The 24,394-nt window shown below is 40.2% G+C and overlaps 1 protein-coding gene across 10 annotated transcripts; it reads right to left on the reverse strand.

Moving 5' to 3' along the window:
- Positions 1-1,183: 1,183 nt before the first annotated feature.
- slc17a9b (solute carrier family 17 member 9b) lies at positions 1,184-24,394 on the reverse strand. Of its 10 annotated transcripts, XR_008573249.1 has the most exons (16): positions 24,054-24,394; positions 23,291-23,488; positions 21,455-21,594; positions 21,129-21,228; positions 20,922-21,052; positions 20,711-20,807; positions 20,054-20,150; positions 17,572-17,659; positions 17,438-17,472; positions 17,188-17,303; positions 13,823-13,878; positions 13,706-13,735; positions 13,142-13,364; positions 8,061-8,082; positions 3,501-3,587; positions 1,184-2,616 (listed from the first exon to the last, which is right to left on the reverse strand). XR_008573249.1 is itself a non-coding variant. In XM_054795289.1 (14 exons), the coding sequence occupies exons 1-13, from the start codon at positions 24,185-24,187 to the stop codon at positions 13,186-13,188; spliced, it is 1,401 nt and encodes a 466-aa protein (XP_054651264.1). In that variant the 5' UTR covers positions 24,188-24,394; the 3' UTR covers positions 3,574-3,587; positions 13,142-13,185. The 10 variants fall into 10 exon arrangements, 8 of the variants coding, with proteins under 8 accessions (XP_054651264.1, XP_054651254.1, XP_054651280.1 ...); XM_054795289.1 differs by lacking the exons at positions 1,184-2,616; positions 8,061-8,082 and having other exon boundaries at positions 3,574-3,587; XM_054795279.1 differs by lacking the exons at positions 1,184-2,616; positions 3,501-3,587 and having other exon boundaries at positions 7,884-8,082.

Below are 24,394 nucleotides of genomic sequence, written 5' to 3' on the forward strand. Positions count from 1 at the left end.
ACCAGTAGCTCGCGATCGTTGGGTTGGTGACCTCTGGCATAGATTATGCATGATGACAAAGATGTAAGAAGACCAAACAGACATATCAGGTTACAATACGAAAATATTCCATTTATTAATATTGAATACTACTTCTGGGAAATTCAATTATTGCAGGTCTGGTACCAATTCACCGCGATAAATGAGGGATGACTGTAATACAAATGCTTGAGAAACAAATTGTTCCATACATTATTTTTTGTGCAAAATTACAAATCAACAGAATTGTTAAGTCTGTTCGGGGCTGGGATCAAACCTATGCCCACTGCCTTAAAAGCCAGCAGCTGGACCGTTACACCACCAGGGACTGACAGGTGAATAGATGAATTCTGCCATTTTATTCTGTTGTTCTGCTGCATGTTGTCAATCATTGTGGCAACAAGAACGGTGTCAGAATACTCCTCTCCTGCCTCGGGCTGACTTGGTACTCAATGCTTTATGCGCATCCTTTGCACATTTGTAGAGAATGTGCCCCCTTGCACACCATGGGGCCTCCCATGGATCTGTGTGTTCTGCGTGTAGGGAGGGGTACTTCTGCTTTGCTTGATCATAAAATGGTGACGTGAACAGTTTAAACACAGGAAGTGCACTGTGAGCAGTGAGTGCTTCTTTCTACTCCTTTTCGGACATGTTAAATTGTGTTTCTTCACTTGCTTAGTTAACATGTTCAAAACAAATAAAATAATTTCCATTACCATAAACCAGCATGCCTTTGGGTATCCGAGCATCGGAATAAAAGAGTGAAAATAATGAATGCAAATGAAATTATCACTCGTCTTGGATGTGGCAGTGAAACAAACAGATTGACCACATTCTTCTTTCCAAAATCCTCCCCCGTGCAGGCAACATGTTCCTCACGTCCATCTTGGCTGTGTTTTTTTATATTTGGTGTCAGTGTGTGTATGTGTGTTCATGCAAATGTGTGCAAAGCTTCCTGTGTGTGCGGCTTGAGGACGGAAGGCTGCACCCGGCTGTCCAGCCTACACACAAACCGTCCCATCGTTAAATCACCTTACTGTTCCGTCTTCCATCAGCTGCCCTGAGCATGTTTTTTGTTTCATGTCTGTTTTGCTCGATTTGAAAGACACACGGGGAAAGGAGAATTATGAAAATACAAATGCAAGTATATGTACTGTATGAAAGTGTATGTGCAAACACAGAAAGTAGCCTCAGTGTTCTTTCTTTGCATTAATAAAACTTTACCATGTTAGTCACGCTAGTCTTACTTTGCGCACAAACTCACTTCTCATTTAATCTTTCTTCCCTGTACTCATTTTGCCACTTATTAATTTTTATGTTTCTGACCTCCCAAACGGACATGAGTACACAGATATATTACAGTAATTATCTAATTTTACAGTGCCATTAAATCTCACAGTAATCCAGAGTTATGGCATTAATAGAATAAAAGGGGTTCAAGGCACAAGGAGAAGTTAAGATTAAACCCGTCTATGTTTGCCTGCATTTTTAAACTAAATTAATGGTGTTTTTTTCCAATAATATTAAATGGAATAAATGTATACAAACTGTAGATATAAAAAGCTTAATGTGTCACAGGCGTTTTTCAACTATGTTTTTCAAGGGAATTGACTACATATTATATTTACATTCACATCATATTCCAGGATTCTGGCCCGAAGCGGTGTTATTTACTGAGGCTCTGACTGAGGCACTTTTGGGAGCAGTTCAAATTCAAAGCTGTTCCAATCTCCCTTTTTTTGTTTGTACCCCCTTCCATCACGATTTATTTATTTCACTCACAGTCACCACACATTTTGATGTACCTCTTGTCCCAATAGATGGAGATGTGAAATATTTAAACAGACTTTGTTGTTTGGGACGGTGCACCTCAGCAGATGGGCCATCACTGCAGACACTCCGGTGTATGCAAAGCTCCATACAAAGTAGCCCAGGATGTTTTCAATATAACACAAGTGCCTCAGGCCCTGTTTTAATCCCTCTTTACCCGCAGCCAATGCACTGTTTCATCCAGTCAAACGCCTTAAGCGCTGTGTCAACTTGGACATCTGGCCACATGACTGAACCCAAAAAAGTGGGCATGTGTGTTTTGGAAGGGAACAGGTTTATGTAGAAGGGATGGCTGAGGTGACTGGGTGCATGTTGCTGGTCTGGGATGCTCAGAGATGCATCCAGTTGATAAAAGAGTGTTGGGGGTACACCCTCTACACCAGTGAGAGAACAGGTGCCAGGGTTGCTTTCTTCAGTTTCTCTTAACTTGCTTTGCTGTTTTCTCACTTGTTTTTCTCACCCCCACCCTCTAGGAATAAGCAACCACACAGAACACACGCACACACATAGTGGGACATGCACAGATGTACTAACACACTAACACTCACATTCATTTACACAAATGTGGTGCCTGCACACCTTCTGGTCAAAGCACTGATTTCCGTCGTTGTGACATCTGAAGGGCACCACAGCGCCGCCAGACACCTGGATACTCATGGCAACCTTCACCACAGCATGTCAAAGTCCAACGGTTGTGTGCGTGTGTAAGGTGTGTAGGTCTGGGGGGAGGGCGCCATTGAAGGCAGCTTCTCCTCAGGGTTGCTTTTCCTGGATGGGACACAAGTTCGAATGCTGTTGGCAATGTTGCTTGTCTTCGCTGACCTACATGATACACAAAACACTCACACGCACATATGCACAACATGCCTTCACACACGTGTACACAAATGGCATATTGCTACATGCACTTTATTGGGTTCATTTTCCAATAAAACAATTATCAGAACTGAGATAACGTGCAATGCAATTTAAGAGTGTCTAAACCAATTTCAATAAATGCTAATTGTTTATGTGGCTGCAGCAATTGTCTTTGATTACATTAATATTTGCATTGTATTTTTTGCACAACTAAAAAGCTCGTACCTATTTTGCACATATTATTTATCATTTATCTTTCTTAAATATTCTCCAATTTGGATTCTTGGCTTTATTTTATTTCAGTCTTGAACTATATTATTTTATATTTATTGATGTATTATTTATTATATTAAAAATCCTTGGTGGCTTGCATTCAAAGCAATAAGGAGACTAGTCTTTATCTTTTCGGAAAACAGTATTTACGCTTTGCCATTGTTTTCTATGTTGAATACATTTTTAATCGCACCTTAACTAAAGACTGTCACAGCAAAATATGATTGTAGCATAGAAAATGTGTTTAAAAAAATAATTAAAGTATTTTCATTGTTTCGCTTATGAGTGGCCACTTTCTATGAGAACTCTGTGAGCATATTAATTTTGCACTGTGTTTGTTGCTGGCATGAGAGGGACTGCCTGCAGCTTGTGTGGTAGTCTGTGGATATGTGTGTGTTTTTTTTGGGAAGGGGGTGTATGTGTATGTGTGCTTAAACCTCAGGCCACAATAGTGTGTGTATGTGTGTGCGTGTGTGCACGTGCGGGGGAAGAAAGAGTGTAGGTGAGTGCAGGAGACAAACCTGTCAGTTTCACAGCTGGTTACCCTGGCTGCAGGGCTCAGGCTGGACCACGGTGACACTCAGCATCACAGCACCACCACACAGGGCCTGGGGTGAACACACCATCATATACACACACCTTGTTCGGCCGTTCTCCTCCATAAGACCACAGAACAGTGAAACCACTCGGGCAAGTCATCATATCTTTTCAAAGATTTTTTTTTCTCTTTTTGGCTCACTAGAGGTGTGAAAAACATCGCAGACCAGATTGCCTGGCAATGGACTGACCATCATGTTGTAAGGAAGGGGGTGGGGGGAGGTGGAAGAACAGAGACACAGAGTGGGAGAAAAACAAGACAAAAGTAATGTAAGATTTTTTTTCCTGGATGAACTTTACTGAAAGAAGAGGTTGCAGGGTGCCTTGTCTCCCTGCATCATCACGCCTCGAGACCCGCACTATCATGGCCGGGCTTGACGCGCAATCCATGATGGAGGTTGACGTAGACTATTAGCTGCATGGCCCCTTCTTGCATGTATGAGGAGACACTGTCCCCGTCCTTTGGTCTCATTTCACCACTCGTTTCATGGCGAGTCCCTCAGTGGAGTGGACTCTCTGAGGAGAGAAGAGCCTCAGGCAAGCCAGGCCTATACACCCCACCCCACTCTTCATCACTCCCCTGCCTCACCATCCCTACACATTTCCATCTCTGCTACAATGGAAGTGATGGCTGTTTCTTCAGGCTATCCAGCGGATGATGGCCTTTTTTTAAGATATAATTTAATAAGCACAGTTAACATGCAAAATACGCATCAAGGTAAGACAAGGCGAGTTGGGAGACACCGATTCCTGGTGACGTGGTTTCTATAGAGAGCCAACAAAATTAGAGCAACAAAATTAGTTACTATTAGGGCTGTCTTCTTCGACTAAGGATTTTCATAGTCAAATCTGATTTGTTAGCTTTTGTCCATAGTTGACTAATATTCAAATGTCAGCGCGAATGGCCATCCCAACAAATAACCAGATTTCATTTGTGACTTTTTTCACCCCAAAGAAACTAAAACACTCTGATAAACAAACATTTAGGTAGGTGAGCAACAACGGTAGCTTAATTTACTTAGTGACACTGAGACCCTGTCCACACAGGAACGTCCACAAGGGATTTAATTTTTTATTTGTTTTGGCTCATTGAAAAAAATTTGCAGCCACCCTGTGCTGGTTTAGTAAATAGTTGCATCCAGATGGGAACGGATCACTGTGTGAAAACTATGTAATACACAAGGCACACCTACATGTGGTACTGTAAACAGACATGCAGACGGAACCACCTGACACACCAAACTATAGAAGACGAAAGAACACATGCGGTGTCTTCCGGTTTCCAAGGCTCATCTAGACTTATGACGAACTGGACTTACTTCATTTTGGAGAATGAGACAACAAAATATCAGGAGAACGTCGACCGGGGTGAGTCACGTCCGTCAAAATATTCAGATATTATGTTGGCTTGTTGTCAAAGCTCGCTTCTGGTCACGTGACGGTGACATCATCCTTTCTGTAACACAGCAATTCCGCTATCTACATGGAAATGACAAGCTGGCATTTTCAGATTTTTCCACTCTGGAAGCAGTTTTCAAAAAATACAGTTTCAGGGCACCCAGACCGCTTTTTCCATGCGGATGAGAGGCTGAAACGATAACATATTTTGCCGTTTTGAAAATGTTTCCGTGTGGATAGCCCCTGAAAGCAGGAACAACATAACCCAAACACAGTCGCTGTTGGCACACATCAGAAAAGTGCACATAGAACAGGAACAACATGGCTTGAAAAGCAACAACTTGCCAAAACTCTCAGTTAGGAGCCTAATTTCTTGCAGTGAAATTCACCGTCAGGAAATAAAATTCAGTTGGTGTAACAGCCTCACCTGTTTTAAATGATACGCTGTTGGTTGTTGTGGCGTCACGTGTAAGAAGCTGCTGACACAAGTTGCATTTCACTTTCTGGAGTCATGTTTAACCTTTTCAAAATGCTTCCACACTTTGGGATGACTTTTTTTTAGTAGCCATTATGAGCCAGTAAGTCCGACACTTCCTAGTATTCAAGGCTAGCGCTCACCTCCGCTCCTTTCTAAGGTGCCGCTGAAGCTGGTGATTATATGAATGCGTGGCAAGTATAGGTTTTCTGTTAAACACACACGTCATTTTCAATTCTTTATTAGCACAAATTTGTGTGTTTTTGTATCAAAATAGCCTATTTATTACAAAACACAAAGACGTGTGTTCAGCAGCCCCCATGTAGTCAGAATGGCACGATCTCGATTACATGACATTTTTAGATGACTCCTCCGAATCGAATCATCCAATAGTTGACTATTTTGACGCACCCTTAGTTACTGCAGTTCCCCAAATGGTGGGTGTTTTTCTGCTCAACGGCAGAGAGTGGCAGGCATCTATTTGAAGTATTGCCTGATGTCTGCTGACTTGTCAACAGAAAATAGTTACTTCTGTGTCACAATGGGACTTAAATGTGTAATTGTCTTTCATTAGCGGATGATTGCGTGGCGTCTTATTCATCAGTCATGCAGTAGAGCAGGAATAAAGTGTTTCCTCCTTACGTCAAATGGCTTGACGTATTCTTGCATCCGCCTTAACGAGAATGAAAGAGACAAGCTCAAACGCTCTGATCAAATGTGATGATTATTAGTATTAACATTCCAACTTTTTATTTTTTGCTATTGTTTTTTTCTGTTTCCATGTTTAATTGTATTTTTATAATGCGCCGGGAGCCAATAAAAAAGTTGCTGCGGGCCGTAAATGGGCCCCGGGCCGCAATTTGGAAACCTCTGGTTGAAGTGGATGATGCACCTGCCAATGAATGTAGACACAATGCTTGTTATAGTGGAGACTAGTATTTGAGGAAATGTGGTATGTTTGGAAAAATGAACACACACTACAATTGCTGAATATTTAGTGAACCCAAAGTGGAACTGATTACAGAAACAAACTTGTTGACTGCAGAAATGGGCCTGTGTTGTGCCTGCTACTGTCAAGGGGTTCTCGTGTCTAAAGCTGAAAGGGAAAACGATGCCTTGTGTGTATGTGCGTGCACTAGGCAACCAACTTCTGCTAAATACTAATTACTGAATGCTTAGTGTGGATGCCCTTTCTATTTGGGTCCCTTTAGTATAAACATTCATTATAGCTCTTTTTGTAACAGCGTCATCATTATTCCGCCAAAGGCCCCGAGGAGGCAGCCCAAGCCGAGGCCAGGCGCTGGGGCCGGACTACGCTGATGGGGGGTGGGGGGGACGGTGTAGAACCAGAGCGCCAGGACCCGGGAATGCACACAAGTGATATTTGTGTGCCGAGATCAAAAAGCATTTACCTTTAGATGTTTCCTGATATGAATATTCAACATCCTTATTGAAATCTAATTTGGGTCTCCTTGTCTCAGGGGTCTTTTCATCAGTGCCTGTTGCCTGAGGCCACTGCTGAGTGACAGCCGAACTTTTGTAAAGAGCAAGCAGGAAAAAAAGGGGGAGCTCTGGTGGTGTGAGTGATGTGATGCTGGAACAGATGAGTGGAGGGGGATGGCCATCAGGGGAGGGCATATTTAACCTCCCTGCATGCATGCAAAAAACAAATGCTAGTGGTGGTTCCGATATTGTCGGCTAATAACAAATATTTTACTACGTTTCTCTATTTATTTTAACAAGTGTTGCTTTGTTTAATTCTTCTCGTTTAAATAAACCTGCACATTAACAAAACATTCTTTGGGTGCTATTTTTTTCCCCTTCAGTGCAGGATCATTCACAATTTATTCATAAATAAAGATAATGTAGATTTGCTCCGATGATTAAAACTAATCTACCAGGATATAGTATGCACCATCCGTGTGTTTACAAAGATAGAAACACAATTAATTTGTTGAGTTGGGGAGGAAAAGATTTGCCTGTATTTACACAGTTGTGACGAGTATTTCAAGTTGAGTTTACCCCATCTGACGTTCAGCATCGTATTGTTCTCAAAAAAATGATATTCCTAAATATTACATGACTCATATTCCAACAGAGGACCTGTAAATTCTTTCGGTAATAAGAAAGTCTTTTTACTGGCTTATATAATAGAACAATATGCAAAAATAAAAGCCTGAAAAGGACAGTACAACACAATATCAGACATATATACACACACACACACACACACACACACACACACACACACATAGTTCAGTGTTGTCCTCATCTGGCCAGTGGGCTGAGCGTGGTTTATGCTATTATTGCGCAGGTGTGGGTCTCGTCCCTTAGGGTTCCATTAAAACGATGCCCCTCCCAAGGCCGACTCCACTTGCTTTTTTAGATTTAACACAAGCCATATGTCTGGCAGGAGGCAAACAGCTGATGGGGTTTAATTGACAGAAATCAACATATTTGCTTGTGTGTCTGTGTGTGAGCTAGTGTGTTCGTCAGTCGGCTCGGGCGTCAGGGGATTGTTTGAATGGGTCAAATATGGATCAGAACAGAGAGATGTTGGACGAGAGCGAGGAGCGAACAGAAGCCACAATGGATAAAATACTGTACATACCTTGTGCACACAGGATAATTATCTGCATGGTGTGATACAAAAAAGAAACATGTGAGTCTGTTAGTTAATCAGTAATTGGTAGGCACTTTATATATTTATATATTACAGGTGATCACAATAAATGAGTGTTCAATTGAAAACGTGAACAGTATTTGCTTAATTTATGAATATTTTGGATATCTTACAGCTAATAAAACCCTCTAATTCAGTATGTCTTACAATTAGAGACATTGTCAAAAAGTTCAATATTGTGAACTGATGGTTCATGCAAACCAGCAAATGAACTGCAAAAACGTCCTGTGGCTTTAACTGTTCTTTTAGTCTGAATTCAACTCCTGAAATCAAATAACGTTTGCATATTCTCATTTATTGAGATGCGCCTGTATATAAGTTACAAAATTAAGCTTTTGCAACATCAAACACGTGTATATGACATGTTCCCTGAACCTGCTAACTAAAAACCTGACAAGGGAGTCAAAATTTAGAGTTGAGGTGCACTCGAAGCTTATTTTTGGCAGCGTTCAATCACCGCCACTTCATAAAAAACATGTAAAAAGATAAGGGTACAATGTTGAGTTCATGAAATATAGTGGCAAATAAATCCTTGCACCCACTGAAATATATGTCAGTGATAACAATTGTGATGACTTGGACACCACATGATTTTTAGATATCAATACATCATTAACAATCACTTTTTATTTACAGTATGTGGCGTGATTTGAAGCCGTAACTATAGCCTAGCTTCTTGCTATGTAGCTGGTGTGTGTTAGAAGCGAAACACAAGGCGTTCAAGGCACTTCCCATGTTAATTAACGGGCGTGACGTGGCTGACACGAAAGGTAACTATTGTTACTGGATTTTCACAGTTCCTGTACTTCGTTGATGTTATCTGTGGAGCAGAAATTGTGTGTGCCATTTTGCAAATACCACATCAATAATCACTTCCCCTATAAATCATGGTTGATACAGGATGCAATTACAGTTAATATCAGAGCCACTTTATAAAACCATGATTTTCGTGTCAGGTTTTTGTTGTTTTTTTCATCCAATATCCAGGATTAAATCATCAATTGAGAAAAGACCATCATCACAATAACTCAATAATGTAACAGTTACAACAACACCAACAACTAATAATGAATTTGAAAATATACATAGACTAGAAGATCCTTGTAAAGATCCGTGCAGGGTCGGATAGCGTGTCATATATACCCTATACACGTTTTTATTTGATCAAATTGGCATATAGTTATGAACAGAATTATATTTATTGCGAGAGTAGGAGATTAATAATTTTAATTATTAGTGTAACAAACTATACTAGTTTGTCTGAAGACTTTTTCTTGTGAACTATGTTGAATCAGTGACCTCTGACCTGACAAAAATTCCCTCCAAAAACTGTAAAAAGCTGCTAACAAGAGTGGAAGCTGTTATTTCTCATATACTGTAGTTTTCTCTCCTGTTGGTGTAATGGACACACACAAGTTTTGTCCATATAGTCTGGGCTTGGTGACTTTATAGGAAAAAAAGATAAAGATTGCAAGGTTCTGAATGCTGTCTTGTAAGAATGGTTAAAAGTAGTATATAAGTCATAAGGGATACTCTAACACTGAGGTAACAGGCGCAGCGCAATTAGCACATAAATCCCATCAATGCCGCCCAATATCACAACCCTCTAAGGGCCGGCAGACTTATAATGCCTCCTGATCTATTACTACTACAAAGTGATTAATCCTTCCTACACAATGACCACTCTTAAACTGGGCCTCTACATTATCAGGTGGCCCTATATGGCAGTTGAGTTTTGCACTAATTAGCATTCATCTCAGGAAGCCGAGAGACAGCCCCTCCACCAGGAGAAAGGACATAGGATGAGATGGCGACACAGTGAAATGTCATTAACTTGATGTTAATTACTAATTAATGGGGCTATTTCATTTACATGTATCTCTGGCTCTATGATGGGGTCTGCCTTTAGTGGGTTACTCTGACTGGCTGACAAGTTGGGGGGAGGGTTTGTCATCTCTTTTCTATGCACTCCGCTTACACCACTTCATCTCTGCTAATTAAATAGTGGTCGGCTCACCGTTATGTCTGCTTTTACAGTGCAATTTTCTGCCAGGAGGACCACTCCAATAAGTGGCCCGTCACCTCTCATAAGGGTGAGTTGTTGTTTTTTCCCCCCAAGTTCTGTACACCAAACACCCACAGACTTCTACTGTAACTTGTTGTTACTTTTGGTGACCCCTCCCTTTCTTTTCTTTGCCATGCAGTATGGTCACAAGCCACCTGTTTCTATGGCAACCTTAGCTGTTGGGTCCCATGACAAGGAGTGGGAAGGTTTGACAAGCGTCTGGCCATTCACACATGGGCAGTGCCAGCTAGCCAACATGGCATGTAGTGTCCTGCCATATGGTGCAAACACATACAGTACGTCCTGCTGGGCCGGACTTGGGATGTTGGGCTTGGGTGGACCACTAGTGGGACCAGGACCGACCGCGCGATGCGATGATTCATTGTGAGGTCAGGTCAAGTCACTAGTGTTGAGCAGAGAGTGGCTGCTGAAAAGAGCTGGGCACCGTGGACTCTTCTTATTATCAAAGCTTTACTGCCTCCCTGTGGCAATGCACGAAAAGAACATGCAAATGCAACTCGCAAGTGTTGACAAAATACATTTTTATTCAAAGTTAAGACATGCTTTTAGGTAACAGCATAATTCAAATCGTTACAATACTGCCTTTTCTTGCAGTAATGCATTTTATTTTCGATTTATGTTATAAATCAAAACTCTCAGAAAAACCCGCATTGAGAGACTTATTGTATAAACAAAACATTTGGCAGGATAGCAACAGAAAGAGAATGAACAAAAAGGGACAAGCAATGCAGTAAATCATTTTTTAAAAATTGGACATCGTTTTGTAGTCTTATAACACACAATTCTCACTCAAATGAGCTCAGATTTTTCTTTTTTTTGCAGGAATAAATAATGACATTCACTAGAAATGAAAAGGCAATTTTGCACATATTGAACAATTTGTGAAGCTTTGTAAAACTTATTTTAAGATCTATATCCGTTTCCGTTTTTTGGCATTTGAATAAATAAATACTTTATTTTTCAACATGGAGCCTATTTCATTTCGCTTACCTAGGACACACATAGTTACTCAGATATTCATATTGTTATATTTCTTATATTATAATAATAACAACAATCATTATTATTATTATTATTATCATCATAATACACTATATTGTATAGTTGCATTCATGCCCAATTTTTGGGACACCCTTTATTATGTCAAAATGTATCATTGTAAATAGCCATATCATGTATTCTATTGGTAACCCTACACAGAGACTGTATGTACAGTAACTAACAGCAAATGACTTTCCAAAACTCCCATTTTTGCAACAACTAATAATGACAAAGAACATGGTGCGATTTTCACAAACACCCATTCCTGATCCGAAACAAAGGTTGTGCCGTTGTATACGTGAAAACAAAGAACAGCTAAAATGACACAACGATCACGGCCGTGACTCCCACCAGGCACAAAAACCTTAAATGCATAGTCAATTCCAGTCAAGTTATCGGCTAAATTAGATAAGACACCAAACAGAAATGAATTCTACAATCATTTGAAATCTCCTATTTACTTTTTGTCCTGAATGTGCAACAATACAACAAAAAAGATCTTTAGAAAGTTGAAGGCCTGCAACATTCATTATGTCTGTGTGAAACACGGGCAATGTAAATTACAGAAGAGCATGATTACAAAAAAAAAAAAAAACGCTGAGAGACATCTCCCAATTTAGCCAAATACTAACTTGACTTCCTGTTTTGTTCAACAGTTGTAAGTGCAATAGTTGTTTCCACCATAATTCGAACCAAGACTAGCAAGGTTAGGCTCATCCATACTGCATCACGTCAGCAAATTGTATTTTGTGCATATACTGTATGTGTGTTTATACACAATACATATTCCCATATTCATAATTTATACATTTAGAATGTAAAAATATTGTGATATTGAAAAAACTAACTTAAACCATAGAAATATATAAATATCCTACTCTGAGGTATTTCTACAGCATGCGATGACATAAAAAAGTAAATACACATTTTCAGTAACTTTGGTCTTTCTGCTTAAAACATTTGCTGAGACAACAAACAGGTAGAACACACTCATTCACCTTGCACCTCTCTGTAACAAGCATGTGTAACCATGGAGATGGGGACAATAGCGACTACCTCACACACAAAAAAACACAAAAGGACAGGCAAATGAGAGCAATGCTTGATGCTTTTTGTATCTGGAATGACACTCAGTCATGAGGTGACATTGTAAAAGCACTTTGGGTACGTTGATGTGAAGCCCCTTCGTCATTTAGATGGAAGACCCCCACCAAGGATGAACAATTTGGATCAGCACAAGTGATGAACGTTTGGTTAAATTTCTTTGATCGAACATGGAGAAAATGTACGACCAATTGTAATTTTCAAAAGTAATTTAAAAATTTTCAGATGGCAGAAAATTGAGCACTGAGCAAAACTAATCTTGTGCAGAGGTCTGTATGGTTGTACCTTAGCATTCCATAGTTGACTGACAGATGGATTGAAAACTGACAGATTTCTTAATGGTCAATTAATCAACCTCACTACCAAATCGTACACGTGTATACTGAGGGATTTAGACTTAACATGCTAACAAAAGTGAGGAAAAATTCCTGCCAGATTATGAAGCAATTCTTTCTTGGCCAATGCCCCACATTTCCCAGAGTTTCATTGAAAACTTGTTTTCGGGTGTTCCAAACAAGCAAACAAATGCGCAAAAGCAAACAAAACATAACCTCCTTGGGGAGACACTACAAGGTGTAGCTAGACACATTTAACCATGATGTGCTGCTTTTCTAGTTATCTTTCCTGAACTCTTTCACCAGCTGTCATCCTCCCTCAACTTTGGAGTTAAGGTTGTGCATTGATGACACTAATAAACAGAACCAGCTGTGTGCTTTAGACACATATTGTACATAAGTGTGTATGTCTATGAAACAATGAGAAGGAGAGAGAGACAGACCTCCCGTGTTGAGGATAAAGCTCCCCCACTGGGCCTTTGGGAATTCAGAGGTGGATGTGGTGGTGGTGGTTCCTGCTGGGGTCGATGTCGACGCGGCGGGCCTCAGCAAAGGCCAGGAAGATGCACAGGCCTAGCAGATTGACAGCGGTGATGAGACTAAACATGGACGCCCACGAGCCTGTGGCCTCAATGAGATACCCCGAGAAATATACCATGAGGACCCCTGCACAGGAACACACACAATGTCAGCACAGTACAACAGTAGATTAGGACAAAGAGATGAAAGGTGATGTGTGCATGTGTGAGAAAATGTCACAGTTCATTGCGACTCCCTCACAGGACCACCAACTGTCTATCCAACTGTGGCCTCCATTATTCATCTGACATGCCATGATGAAATATATATGACACACGGGAGCAAATGCCAGCACGGCCGGCACATGAGCTCAAAGTCAAGGTTTTGAGAGGTGGATTAATTATTTGACTTTAATAGATTGTTAGAAGGTGAAAGATTCATAAGGTATTTTTTTCCCTCCACTGCCGCTTGACGTGAAAGAAACTCACCTGAGAACGCACCGCATGTGTTTGTAACACCTGTCAAAGAAATGCAGATGCACACATATTTATTTTATGGGTAAAAATCACCTGATATGGTTGTCAAAAAAATAGTTTTGAACTTACCAAACAAGGCTCCTGCACAGGATGGAGCAAGGTCTTGAACGTTTAAAGACACACCACTGTAAAATGAAAATTAATTTTAAATCAATTGATCAACTGACTCATAACATGAACAAGACTAGAATTACGAAGAGATGATTAGCTATGGAGCTGCTCATTAAAATTAAAAAAAACTGAAAAACGGGGGAGATAAATGATTTAAAATGAAATGAGAATCAAAAAAGTTGCAGTGGATGATCCCTGGACAAGTGGTTACAAATGCAGTTTGAGACCAAAGTGTTACCAGTTCGATTTCCCCAACTCATGCAGGGCAAAATCCTGTGCTGCTTTCAGCGTCTAAAATTATTTTTAAGGCTGCAACTAACGATTATTTTCTTAGTCGATTAATCTGAAGCTTGTTGTTTTTCCGACAATTAAGTAATGCGTTACGCCTTAGACTGACATAATCGATATGAACCAAACACAAAAAGTTAGTGGTTTTGGTCCACAACATATCAGAAAAGAGCCAAAAATATTGATCACTGTTTGCCCAAAGCCAAAGCTAATGTGTGTGAATATCTTGTTTTGCCTAAAACACAAAGATGATAGGTCTGCTTTCATGGATGACTAAGGACATAAAAAATATTCACATTTAATCATTGATTAATTGACAGCTCTAAATATTTTAACCTAATTCTCGAATTAACAGCAGATGTTTTGCACAGATATTTGTCACACTTAAATGTTTCAGATCATCAAACACATTTAAATATTAGTCAATGATACCACAACTGAACACAAAATGCATTTTTTAAATGAAACTCAAAAACTACATGGCCCTGTGTGGAAAAAGTGATTGCCCCCTAAACCTAATAACTGGTTGGGCCACCCTTAGCAGCAACATCTGCAATCTAGTGTTTGTGATAACTTTCAGTGAGTCTCTTACAGCGCTGTGGAGGAATTTTGGCCCACTCATCTTTGCAGAAATGTTGCAATTCAGCCACATTGGATGGGTTTCCACCATGAACCGCCTTTTAAAAGTCAAGCCACAGCATCTCAATAGGATTAACTAGGCCACTCCAAAATCTTCATCTTGTTTTTCTTCAGCCATTCAGAGGTGCACTTGCTGGTGTGTTTTGGATCATTGTCCAACTGCAGAACCCAAGTTGGTTTCAGCTTGAGGTGACGAACAGATGGCCGGACATTCTTCTTCAGGATTTTCTGGTAGACAGCAGAATACATGGCTCCATTTATCACAGCAAGTCTTCCAAGTCCTGAAGCAGCAATAGAGCCCCAGACCATCACACTACCATCGCCATATTTTACTGTTGGGATGATGTTCTTTTTCTGAAATGCAGCATTACTTGTAAGCCAGATGTAATGGGAGACACACCTTCCAAAAATGTTACCTTTTGTCTCATCAGACCACAGAGTATTTTCGCAAAGGTCTTTGGGATCATCACGATGTTTTCTGGCAAAATTGAAATGAGCCTAAATGTTCTTTTTGTTCAGCAGTGGTTTTCGTCCTGGAACTCTGCCATACAGGCCGTTTTTGCCCAGTGTCTTTCTTTTGGTGGAGTGTGAACACTGACCTTACCTGTGGCAAGTGAGGCCTGCAGTTCTTTGTTGTTGTGGGTTCTTTTGTGACCTCTTGAATGAGTCGTCGCTGTGCTCTTGTGGTAATTTTGGTTGGCAGGCCACTCCTGAGATGATTCACCACTGTTTCATGTTCTGGATGTTTGTGGATAATGACTCTCACTGTGGTTCACTGGAGTCCCAAAGCTTTAGAAATGGCTTTTTAAACTTTTCCAGACTGATCTCAATTATTTTTTCAGGGAGTGGCAACAAAGGGCGGCAATCACTTTTTCCACAAGGGGCCATGATTTGGATTTTTTTCCTCCCTTAATAATAAAAACTTTCATTTTAAAAACTGCACTTTGTGTTCAGTTTTGTTGTCATTGACTAATATTTAAATTTATTTGATGATCTGAAACATTTAAGTGTGACAAACATGCAAAAAAATATGAAACCAGGAAGGGCCAAACATTTTTTCACACCACTGTATATACTAGGACTGTCAAAAATAACGTGTTAAATGTTTTAGTGTAATTAATGCATGCGCACCAGAGCAAGCACGCCTCTCTGTTATGACGGCAGATGGAAGGACAGTGGAGCGCCCCCACACAGTCACATAGGGTCTGACGCTCTTTTATAACTTCATTCTGACCTGAACACATCAACAGCAATACAATTCCAACACCATATACTCTCCAATTCACCCTGGGAACGACACTTCCTCATTGTCATTACAATAACGCAAGATACATTCAGGGACACCCCGAACATCACAAAACTGTTTTATAATGCGTGTGTGTGTGTGTTAAGAAACAGGAAGATAAAGAAAAAAAATGAAGTGGATATTCTTGTCACTCACTTACCAACTCTTAATTCAGATGTATAATTTGCTAGAGTATTCTGGAAAATACACTGACAACATGTAAACATGTTTACCTTTTATGTGATGTCTTTGAACCCCCCCAATGCTCATAACACGGTTTAAAGTGTGATTCAAATGTTCTGCTACTATTAAAAAAGAGACTAGCATTAGGCAAATAGATTTTCAGACTTGTGTGGTATCTTTTAGCTTGATTGACATACCCCGTTCATTTGGAGCTGTTAACACATACAAATATATACTGTATAACCCTTTCTTGTCATTTATCTTTCTGTTAATTAAATACAGTAAAAATGTGCATATTTCAGATGTAGTTGCGAATGGTAATTAATCATGAGTAATTAATTAAAAAAAACAGATTAATCTGATTACAATTTTTAATCATTTGACAGCCCTAATATATACACATACACATACCACATTCACATACTGTACATATATGTACACAGTACCGGTATGTGTGTATACACACAGCGTGTATAATATATATACTGTATATAACATATATATATTATTTTCTAACACACACACACACACACACACGCACACGCACACACAATTTTACAGCTATAATTATATAAATTAAATGTAAAAAAAAAACAGTCCACCTTGAATTACTTCTTATTTTATCTGTAAAAGTGTCATACAATCTGCTATTTTTTCAGGAGCACTTTAAACATCTGACCATATCAAGTAATAAAGTGGAATTTCAGAGTTGTTTTTTTTTTTAAATAAATAAAACACCGTGAATGTACATAAATAAAAGGATGTGTGATATACAATACGAACTATTAAAGATAAAATATCCCCACTATTTGAGAAGTACTGCTATATATAAAAAAATCCCTCACAGATGGATAGATTTACTGTCTTGCAGCCCAGACGCTTGTCATAGGCTAAACACACAAAACAAGTGCAAGGTGAGTGGCAGTACCTGTGACTAAAGGTGGTAAGACCTATAGTGACCGACACATAGGCTATGGCCCAGGAGAATGTGATGTTGCCACAGAGAAGAAGGGTAAACACACTGGAAACACCCATGGAAAAAAACTAGAGGAGTGAATTCACAGAAACAAAGACACAAACATCAAATTAGAGACCACCACGCTTTAGGGATGAGGATGATTGTGTGCTGTGGACTAAGTAGGTAAAGTCCTCGATAAGACGATGAATGATGACTATACCTGCATTAACTTCCTCACTGAAGCTGTGTCAAAGCCTGATGGCGACATGAGAAAAAACAAGTAGGACATCACGACTGCAGTTTTAGTGAACATTTGAACACATTTGGCAAAGTCCTGAGGGTTGACTTTTATACCTTGACTAATGAGATGGTCCGACAGGCAACCACTGAAGAGAGATGAGGGAATGGCCACCAACCAAGGAATGACATTGAACACCCAGCCCTAGAGGAACATACAGGTACTACTCAGAAAATTAGAATATCTTGAAAAGGTTGTTGTATTTCTGCAGTTCAACTTAAAAGGTGAATTTGACATATTATATAAACAAATAATATGCAAATCAATATATTTCAAGTTTTTATTTCTATGGATTTTGCTGATCAGGTCTTGCAGCTTAAAAAAACTCAAATTCAAAAACTCACAAAATTAGAATATTACATAAAGTCAATGTAAAAAAGGGTTTTAAATACAAAAATGTGAGGCCTCCAAAGCTAAACTCTTGCACCTGTATTTAGTACTTGGTTGAGGCCCCTTTTGCCCGAATAACTGCCTTCATCCGGCGTGGCATGGATGCTATCAGTTTGTGGCATATCTCAGAGATTATGGAAGACCAGCATGCTTCAATTGTGGCTTTAGCTGTTCTTTATTGTTTGGTCTCTTCCCGTACAGTTTTCTTTTGACAATGACCCACAGATTTTCTATGGGGTTCAAGTCAGGTGAGTTTGCAGGCCAATCAAACATGGTAATCCCATGGTCGTTGAACCAGGACTTTGTACTTTTACCACTGTGAGCAGGTGCCAAGTCCTGCTGGAAGATGAAGTCTGCATCTCCATAAAGCTGTTCTACTGAAGCCAGCATGAAGTGCTCTAAAATGTCCTGGTAGACGGCTGTGGTTATGTTTGACTTCATGAAGCACAGAGTACCAACACCAGCAGCTGACATGGATGCCCAAGTCATCACAGACTGGGGAAACCTAACACTGGACTTCATGCATCTTCTATCGTGCTCTTCTCCAGTCTTCCTCCAGACTCTGGGACCTTTGTTGCCAAATGAGGTGCACAACTTGCTCTAATCAGAAAAGAGGACTTTTACCCACTGGGCAACAGACCAGTCCTTCTTTTCTCTTGCCCACGGAAGGTGCCTCTGGCGTTGATTACTATTGAGGAGAGGTTAGACAACAGGAATTCGACATTTGAAGCCCATGTCCAGCATCCGCCTGCGTGTTGTTTCTCTTGAAGCAACAACTCCAGCATCGGTTCACTCCTTATGAAATTCCCCCACTTTTGAATGGCCCTTTCCTGACCACCCTCTCCAGCCTGCGGTCATCTCTCCTGCTTGTACACTGTTTTCTACCACACTTCTTCCTTCCACTTGACTGTCCACTTTCAATTTTCATTGACTTTCAAGTCAATGAGAGTTTTCTGCACAACTGTCAGATCAGCAGTCTTCCCCATGTCTGAACTCTTCGGAGCCAACCTAAGACAGACTTTTGAAAGGCTCAAGACCCTTTTGCAGGTGTTTTGGATAACTTGCCTGATTAGAATTGACTCTTTGAACCTACAAAACTGAAGCTTTTCACAGTATTCTAATTTTCTGAGTTTGTGGGTTTGTGGTTTTAAGAAGATGAAAATCGTAATCAGCAAAGTTACAACAAGGAACTGCTTGAGAAATGTCAATTTGCATGTAACGGCTCAATAAAATTAGTTGGTTTCATCTTTTATGTTAAATTGCCAAAATAAAACAACTTTTACTTGATATTCTAATTTTTTGGGTAGTACCTGTATAGTTGCATATTGTCACATAACCACACAGTTTGTTTTCATTTCCAATTCTTTGCACATTAGTAAGTGGGCCCTTTACTTATTACAAATGTCAATGCAAGGGTGAGGCTTGACCCATTGAAGAAACTTTTTATTTAACTTTGTAGAATTTTATACATTGCCCCTAATTTCTTAGTGAATGGCAAGACACTACAGGCACGCATCGCTGAGGACTGCAATAGTACTCGCCACAGGTGATCGGCTTTTGTGATCGGCGTTATTCCTGTAACAGGAAATTTTCACGGAAAACGTGGCTAATCGATCGGAGCATCCCTAAGGCAGCTATATCGGTATCGAAAGTGAAAAAGTTGTATCGGGACACCCCATCAATAATTATAAATAGAGTGTAATAATTTCACCAATATTAAGTCAAATCCATAACAAACTGTGAGAATTATTGCGGCAAAACCAGCAGCAGTACAGAACACAGTGAATGTGCAAAAAAAGTCTTGCTTGAGTGTTGATGTTCAGAATTCTGCTGTTCGTGAATGCACCTCGCTCGCCATGGGTGGATAATGAGGAAGTGTTGTGTTGCTGTTGTGGACATCACTATGGCGAAATGTGTGTGCAGTGTTGAAACCAAGCAATACTTTTGGTGTATTAAGGTCAGCAATAAAGTTTAAAAGGGATGTCGGGCTCTGTGTGCCTCTGTCGAGAATTACAAGACGTTGCTTGGACAATATTGCATTAGTGTAAACACTATTACATCACTCCTGATTTGTCCTCCATTCAAAAAAACAATCAGGTTTTTCTTGATTCTTTTTCCCTCCTCAAACATTTCAGGTGATCAGGTTACCTTAGCATCAGGGAACGTGTCTATAAAGAATGTCGGCAGCCATGACAACAGAGTGAAGAAGGTGCTCGCTGTGCAAAGGTGCGTAATGATCACGGCACTGGTTTGGGAATAAATCAAAACAGAGAGACACACAATATTAATGACAATGACGCCTGTGCTTCTGGTTTGCTTTTAGAAACCACATAAATGTTATGGAACAAATTAACACACAGAGGTTCACAAAATGTAGCACATGTATTGGATTATCTTAACGTGTAGGCCATAAGGTGAGACATGGTGGGATTCAACATCAGAAATTCTGAAACATCAGACAATCCCTAATCCGAATCTGAATCTACGAATTGGCAGCCACGTTTCCGTCAGTCCCTCCGGGCAGCTGTAATTTACAGATGTAGTTTACCACCATCAGTGTGTGACTGAGGAGTGAATGAATAATGGGTTCACTTCACAATTAAGTGCTTTGGGTACTTTGAAAAGCCCTCCGTCAAATCTAATCCATATTACCGGTATTATAGATGCACGTAGTGTATTTTAGAATATGGATGTTGCTTTTAGATGAAGGCATTGGTTCCAGTGAGGTCTTCAATACAGGCAATGCTTCTGCAATTAAGCTTTCAGATCTATGCTGTATCCATGCTCTCATTATTATTGTCTCACCTGACTGCAGGTTGTCTGAAGAGTCGTAACCAATGCCTTTTGGTCAGTTTGGACTGTGGACCACCATTTCCCAGGGATTCCAGAGTGATAATAGGCCCTGTGAGTACATAGAATATGAACACAGAAGGGTGGGCATACGAGAGGACAGTGACCTCACGTGTACTGATAAATAGCAACCAGACACTGCACATATACTGAAAACCTCACTTGCCTTCCCCTTTGAGTAAGTACTTCCACATGCAGTATGCCCACATTACTGCCAGCAGACCTGACACATAGAACACACTCTCCCACCCATACAGGTCCAGCATTACGGAACCAGCCCCTCCAATCAGAAGGGTGCTGAAAAAGGTCAGAGAAGCGTGAGTTATAATGACCTGCTCCATAAAACATGCTCCTTATGTAAGACGTGACTCACCCCAGGTAGGAACCACTGCTCACGGTGCTCATGAGGAAGCCTCGTTCACTCTCCACCACTTTTTGAGAGCACAGGCTTGCCAAAGAAGGATAATGAACACCTACATTCAGGGGCACACAACTGATTAGACAGATATTCCACAAGTCAAATAATCAAAAGAAAGTGTGAAACCTGCACTGTATTATGAGGATTGGTTCTCTCCACACACTGGAATAAATATACTCTTAAGTACAGTATAGTGATACCTACGAATCTCACAAACGAGGGGTCCATTTTACACAATCATAACTTTTTAAGTTTCATACCGAGCAAACAAGCTACTTTACCTTGCAAAAGGCCCATGAGGAAGCGGGCCAGCGTCATGCAGAACATTGGCTGGGAGCAGAAATGAGCCAAGATGGGAGTGAAGGCCGTCATCATTCCCCATGCAGCTGCAGAGAGCAAGAGGACTTTCTCACCTCCCACCCTACACAGTGAAGACTGAAATTAGCTTCAACCATTGACTTTGTGTGATCACTTAAATAGAATCCAATCATCTACAAATAATGACTGTTTGAATAGCGTATCTCAACTAATAACTCAGTAAATCATTCCAAGTGTCATTATTGTAACGTGATTTTACAACTATGTCTGTGTTGACACAGGAAACAAATGCTCATCAGTAGAGGTGTGGACTCGAGTCATGTGACATGGACTCGAGTCAGACTCGAGACACATTTTTGATGACTTCAGATCGACTTGACAATATCATTATAGACTTGCAACTTGATTTGGACTTAGACATCACTGACTCGGATTTTAGCCTGTTGACTTGAAAATATTTGAGATTTTCAATGAGTGTGTTGTGTAAAATAAGTCCCCATTAAAAGTACTCAACTAACGTGACCGTTATTATGTCATTTCCAGCAAGACAACAAATTTTCTCACAGAATCTGCCTCATTGAACGCATCGCATCTCTTCAAGTCCAATCAGGTCAAAGAACAAACAATGAGAGTGTGGATTACATTTCTATGAGCGCCAGGCTTCTGGCCAGTGGCAGTGATTAACCCCGGGATATGTCAACATGCTACCTAAGATAATTTAATTTATATTTGCAAATTATGAGGTCATAAACAAATAATGAATTGCTGTGTGCAAAATCTGCAGTACGAGAACAACAGATGGAGAAGCGACAACTTCAAACTTTGTTCAACACCTGAAGTTGTACAAAGAATGGTAAATTGGACTGATACGTGTTGTGAGCTAATGCTTTGGGTAACTCTATCTTAGCATGCATTTTATTTTAGACTTTAGATTTTATTTTAGGTTATGTTGAGTGTCACATATTTGTTGACTTGTGTTTGTTTGGCACCATGTGGAAAGCTACTTAATCCATCAAAAGGTTGTCTCAGATTGACTGACTGACTACTTGCAAGTCATGTTGCCAGCTTGTATGTTTAAAGTTTAAATTAAATAATTTGGAAGCAACTGGCGGGCCGGATTGGCAGGACGAATGTGGCCCCCAGGCCGTAGTTTGCCCACACCTGGGTTATAGTGTAAAACATGTATATTAAATTACAAAACATATGAATGTCGGGTTATTTTGATCAAGCCTGAACTTTGTACGTCTCACCGAACACACTACAATAACATTACACCAAATGACCAGTGTAGAATACCAAATTTCATCAACATCACTGAATGCGTCTTTATTTGCGTTATATTTGTATTTTAGTTCATTTAGTCATTTTTATGCTTGAAAATGCTTAATTTAGGCAAAAAATACATAACATTTGCTGAACTATGTATATTTTTTGGCTAATAATAGGCTGTGTTCAACCATGAAACAGCACGATTTATTAATTAAGATATTTTTAAAACCATGAGCGTGAAAACGCAAAATTAAAAATGCCATTTCATTTGGTAAACACTAAACATTGCTTATGACAAAAAATTTCAAGCCTATGACTTCGAACTTGACTTCAACTACCTTGTCTTTACTTGAGACTTGGCTTGGACTTACACGGCTTTGCTTTGAGACTTGAGATTTACTTGAGACTCTTAAAACACTGACTTTTCCCCCCATCTCTGCTAATCGGTGCTAAAAGCCAGAAGGCAATACAGTACTTATAGTCTCCAAGTATGCTAACTATTAATTATTATTATTTAAAGGGGTACCTACCGGTCACTAACATGGCCTCCAAACACTTGGGTGAAGCAGTAACCCCAGAAGAAGCTGCCCAGAACCATCCCCGACTCTCTCTTGCTCCAGTTGAACTTTTCTGCCATACTGACTGCACAGATGGGCATCGCCACCCTGGCACAATAGAGGAGGCAGGTCCCAAGCAGGAGCACCACTGTCCATATCCTTGCCAACGGCCTGCACAGGGAGACATGCACATCTTAACATGTACTTATCTAGTAAATGCATCATTAGTTGTCAGTGGCGGAGCCAGACATTTTTCATTGGGGTGGCCAAGGTGAGACCATTACTCACATAATGATGGCAATAAGTTCATACCTGAATTGTCTAGATGGCCAGTAGGGTGACTTTAGGCTCAAATAATGTTCTGCACCAGAGCCGCGTTTGTCAAAATTGTCCCTCAGCCGTGGCTGGCCACCCCCACGGCTGCTCCGCCACTGTTAGTTGTTATAACTAATACAATTATATATATAAAAAAGTAACAACTGCTGTTATTAAGAACAGGTATTACTTTTGTGACCAGTGCAATCAAAAAGACCTATAAATCTGTGTCAAAGCAACAAAACAGTAAGTACAGTTGTGCTCATTATCAAAAGAGCCGCTATTTTTTTTATTTAATCCAACTCCCACGTTAACATGGGGAGCTAGCTTTGCTGTGATGCTCGCTACATGAGCTCGCTCGTGGAAGTCAACAATTAGCACGGGCTTGCCATTCTGTCTCAACAAGGGTTTAAAATATTACCTTGGCCAGTTATTGTTGTGTTCGGCCCACTTCTTGTGACACCCAGGTGCTCCAATCTTGTCGGGTGGATGATGCTCTTTGTGACAGACCAAATCTGGACCATAGTTCTTACCATGTTTTTGAGTAACTGCCATTCAACGCTCGACAGTGGCAGCCCCTCTCCTTAGCTTCCACTGTTTACTTCAATTTCTTCCCGGTAACGCAGGCAGTAAGACACGTCCTATTTGTTGTGTTTGGAGAAACATAACTAGCCTCGAAAAGCTAAAAGAACAGGCAAGAGGAAACTGAGCGAAGGAGTGGGTGTCTGTTTTTCCTGATGCCCTGTGGAGGACAATTCCACG

The sequence above is a fragment of the Dunckerocampus dactyliophorus genome, chromosome 1 (assembly GCF_027744805.1).
Source record: "Dunckerocampus dactyliophorus isolate RoL2022-P2 chromosome 1, RoL_Ddac_1.1, whole genome shotgun sequence".
In the NCBI taxonomy this organism is placed as follows: Eukaryota; Metazoa; Chordata; class Actinopteri; order Syngnathiformes; family Syngnathidae; genus Dunckerocampus; species Dunckerocampus dactyliophorus.

Bases quoted from the DNA above. Each gene is read 5' to 3' on its own strand.
- slc17a9b (XM_054795289.1), bottom strand. From the start codon at position 24,187: ATGGCAGTTACTCAAAAACATGGTAAGAACTATGGTCCAGATTTGGTC. The intron at 21,229-21,454 runs GTAAAGTAGCTT...CCCTGAATGTAG, and splicing joins CCTCATGGGCCTTTTGCAAG to GTGTTCATTATCCTTCTTTG. The intron at 13,736-13,822 runs GTAAGTTCAAAA...TTTCTTTGACAG, and splicing joins CTGTGCAGGAGCCTTGTTTG to GTGTTACAAACACATGCGGT.